The sequence below is a fragment of the Trypanosoma theileri genome (assembly GCF_002087225.1).
Source record: "Trypanosoma theileri isolate Edinburgh chromosome Unknown TM35_Tth_18_V1, whole genome shotgun sequence".
Lineage (NCBI taxonomy): Eukaryota > Euglenozoa > Kinetoplastea > Trypanosomatida > Trypanosomatidae > Trypanosoma > Trypanosoma theileri.
In genome coordinates this window covers 157,030-160,964 of record NW_021639860.1, presented here as the reverse complement: position 1 = coordinate 160,964, position 3,935 = coordinate 157,030, and the positions used below count along the sequence as shown (strand labels likewise).

At 38.0% G+C, this 3,935-nt stretch overlaps 1 protein-coding gene across 1 annotated transcript; it reads right to left on the bottom strand.

Annotated features, from left to right (window-relative positions):
- Positions 1-336: 336 nt before the first annotated feature.
- TM35_000181550 (uncharacterized protein) lies at positions 337-3,648 on the bottom strand (the record flags this gene model as incomplete). Its single annotated transcript, XM_029026468.1, has 1 exon — positions 337-3,648. The coding sequence occupies one exon, from the start codon at positions 3,646-3,648 to the stop codon at positions 337-339; it is 3,312 nt and encodes a 1,103-aa protein (XP_028882164.1).
- Between the last annotated feature and the right edge of the window lie 287 nt (positions 3,649-3,935).

The following is a 3,935-nucleotide window of genomic DNA, read 5'->3' as shown; positions in this document are numbered from 1 at the left end:
TAGCAGTAAAGAGAAAGTTTACCAATTTGTAAAAGGTCGTAAACATTTATTTTACTTCTTTTTTACACTTTCCTCTTTGCACTTCCCCACCATCCCCAATCCCCTCAACTAAGAACTTTACACAGTCGAACTTCTTTTTTTTTTTCTTTATTTTCACATTTACCATTCTCTTTATGTAATCCTCTGTTTCGCGAGCAAAAATATGGAAATAATAAACATATACATATCAACAAAATGAAAAGAAGAAATGAAAAAAGAAAAAAAAAAAAAAACAACGAAAAAGAAAAAAAAAAAGAAGAACATCCATATATATATATATATATATACCAGCATTTTTTACCATGGGAGTTGAATCCACACAGCGAGAAGTGTTTCCCACGCAAAGTGTAAAGCATCAAATCCCCCAATCATCAATGGATCCTTCTCCATGAGAGCCCTATCCCCAATATCTATAGACGACATCTCTGTAGATGTAAAGCCAACTTGTCTATCTATATTACTATTATGATGATGATGATCTTCTCCTGTTATTCCTCCCCTTCCTCCACCTGTTGCTGTTGTTGATGTTATCATTATTTCCATTCCCATTGAACTCCTTCCTCCCTTCTCCTCCACACGGGCCGGCAACAGCATCCACCCACAACTCAACACTAACAAGAGATACAATACCCACAGTCCCCGCCCATGTGCACAGTACTGCCACCACAACCACACATTCACTATAAACACTTCCCGCACAAACTCCATAAAACGAATCACCAATCGTAACTTCGGTGTATACCAGCGACGAATAGAAGCCTCACGTCTGGCCGCACTCACCGCAACATGAACCACACTATCATACCATGCCTTGGCGAGATTCTTCACAGGTGAAGCCACCGTTACCCAAAACTCCTGCCAAGCTCTCCACCACTTCATCGTCAGCGATGTTCCCTCCGCCGCGACGGGAAGAACACCAGCACTACTGCTCGCAAACTCCCAAGAGGCAAGATGAGAAACGAGTACAAATGGTCCCATAATAAGCATTTTAAGTGTCACGAGGAGGAGACCCAGGAAAGAGAGAATAATAGAAAGGAATGTCCATAAGAGTTCAAATATAAGTGAAAAGGGAGTATGTAGTAATCGTCCAAAAAATCGTAATGGGAAAAGAAAAACTTCTAATACATAGAATTGAGAGAAGAAACTTGTGAAAGAGGCAGCTACAGAAAATCCAACAGAAACTATATATGTAACTAACATAGATATACGTAGTGTTACCCGACGTTCTACCCAATTAAGAAGTGGTGCTAATGTCGTCGATACAAATTCTTTCATCTGAGGTAAATGTTTATACAAGTCATATAATCCTACAAAAAGAGAGATTACAGGCCAAATATTCACAAGTCCTACAAATGTTAATCGAAAAACACGGCGATAGGGAAGTCCAGTAGAGGCAAGAAAAACTGTCCAAGCTGGCATACCTGTTTCATACATAGAAAGCATACGACGTTGCTCTTTAAGAGATGCTGTATAGGGATGTGTACCTGGTTCTGGTATAAGTACTTCTCGTAATAAGGCATTAAAGTTAGGATCCTCTGAATATACAGTTACTATCGTATCAAAATGTACAGTTGTGGGTGTTGGCATAACTCGAGGATAACTAAAAGGAATCTCATTGGGTTGACTATTACGTGTAGATACAAGAGATTCCCTACCACCAATACCAATACCATTACCACTATTCAAACAAGGAGACTCTTCACTAGGTTTTCGTGCTAATGGGAAATATGGAATAGCATTAGGTGATACTTCTTCTCTTTGTGTATACTTTACTTGTTCATTTCCAATATGTGTCATATTATTATTATTATTATTATTATTATTATTATTATTATTATTATTATTTACAGAATCAGATGGAGTTCTATAATTTATAATGGGTTCTGGTCCGGTAGGGGTTAAATATCCTGTCTGTTCTACACGTGGTATACTTACCTCAAGAGGTTCATTATCAAATAAAGTTAATACTGGACCTGTTTGAAGAGAAAATGAAAGATCTCTTTCTGTAGTGGAAAATGGATTTGTCATGGAATTATCTTCAGAAAACATTCGATCCAAAACATTTGAACTTGGTTGTCTACCACTATTATTACTTTCTTCTTTCTTTATACATGCAATGGCGTTTGTTACCCCTCGACGAACCTGTTGATCAATAAGTTGAAGATCATCTAAACAACCATAATACGCAAAAGCATCTTCTATTGTATGAAAATAATATGCATATACTGCTTTAGTTTCCATTGCAAATCGACTAGAAAGTAAACGAGGACTATAATCAGTGGCCGTAATATCTTCATGTCGTACTTCTACTACTTCCACTCCTCCTCCTCCTCCTCCTCTACGTCCACGACTCTCAGTTATACTACTACGTGTTCCCATAAAATTATTATTATTATTATTCTTTCCTCCATTCTTACCACTATAAACTTCCATGTTAGTAACAGGTGAGTGGGAAAGAGAAATAGCCTCATCACTTTGTAATCGTGGCATCATTCCTGGTGTTCGTATGGGACTTTCACCTACAGGACTAGAGGATGATGGAGGTGGTGCTGGGGTTGTACGATTAAGAGAAGGTTGTCTAAATAATTTCCCTTTATTATACGCAAAGGCAGGAGGTGAACCAAATATTGTTTTTCGAAATCTTCTCCATGCCCCTATAAATCCTTTCTTTTCCTCCATTTCTTCTTCACCTTCTTCCCGTACAGCTTTTGGATCTACTGGACTAATAACAAACACAAATCGATCGCGTGGTTGGGCACTATGCAACCAACGTACGGAGTGTCCCACCACCTCCCCTTTATGTAAACGACGATGACTAAAGTAATCCCATCCACCCGGCACAGTTCGCCAACCGCCAAGCACTAAATAATGTAATAACACCGGAGGTTGTTGATCCATTCCTTCTGGGTAAAATACACTCCAGTGTTGAGGAACTACCACAGTAGTAGTAGTAGGGGCTACTGTTGCTGTTGGTACTCGTATAGAGGTTTGTGAAAGGGTAGGAATAAAAGGCGTTCCATCTGTTAATCCAGTTAAGAAAGATGGTCTTGGTAGTATGGAGATGGTAGGAAGTGGAGTCTTTTCTCGTTTTGTACTCTCTACAGCATTTTTAGCAAATGACCAAATACTTTTTCGAAGGGTTGCACGTTTTGCTGCTTTATGATGACTACTACTACTATTACTATTATTATTATTATTATTATTATTATTATTATTCTCATGGAACTCCATTGGAGGTTCTGTAAAGATACCCTTCTCCTCTTCTTCCTCTTCCTCTTCCTCTTCCTCTTCTTCCTTTTCTTTCTTCACTGTGATGGACTTCTTCTTCACTTCATCACTATTCTCTGGTATTCCACTACGACTAGATCCAATCTCTGTCTCCACATCACTATTTTTTATACCGTAAAATAAAGTGGTAGAGGCATCTTCTTCTTCTTCTTCTTTAGGTTCTACCAATGCATGATCTGTGGCTGTGGAGGATAAGGAGGATAAAGGGGCTGAACTCAGTGTAGGGGCATCTAAAGCATCCCACCGTGGACTCTCACTTCCACTCCCTGTAAGGAGTTTATTCATCAGACTACTATTACTACTCTTACTCTTCACGCCCATTGAAGAGATAAAGTGATGATGATCACTACCCCCACCGCCACTCAATTCTTTCTTTTCTGTACACGCCGAGGGGTGTTTCTTTGTTCTTTTTCTCATTTTTTTCCCCATCATGGCACAACTAAACTAAAATAAAACTTTTTTTTTTTCTTTTTCTCTTTTTTTCTTTCTTTTTCTCTCGCAATTTCTTTCTTTTTTTTTTTTTAGTTTTCGTTTTGTTATTAAAACAAAATAATAATAATAATAATAATAATAATAATCTGTTTCTTTCCTTTTTCAATGGGGATTAT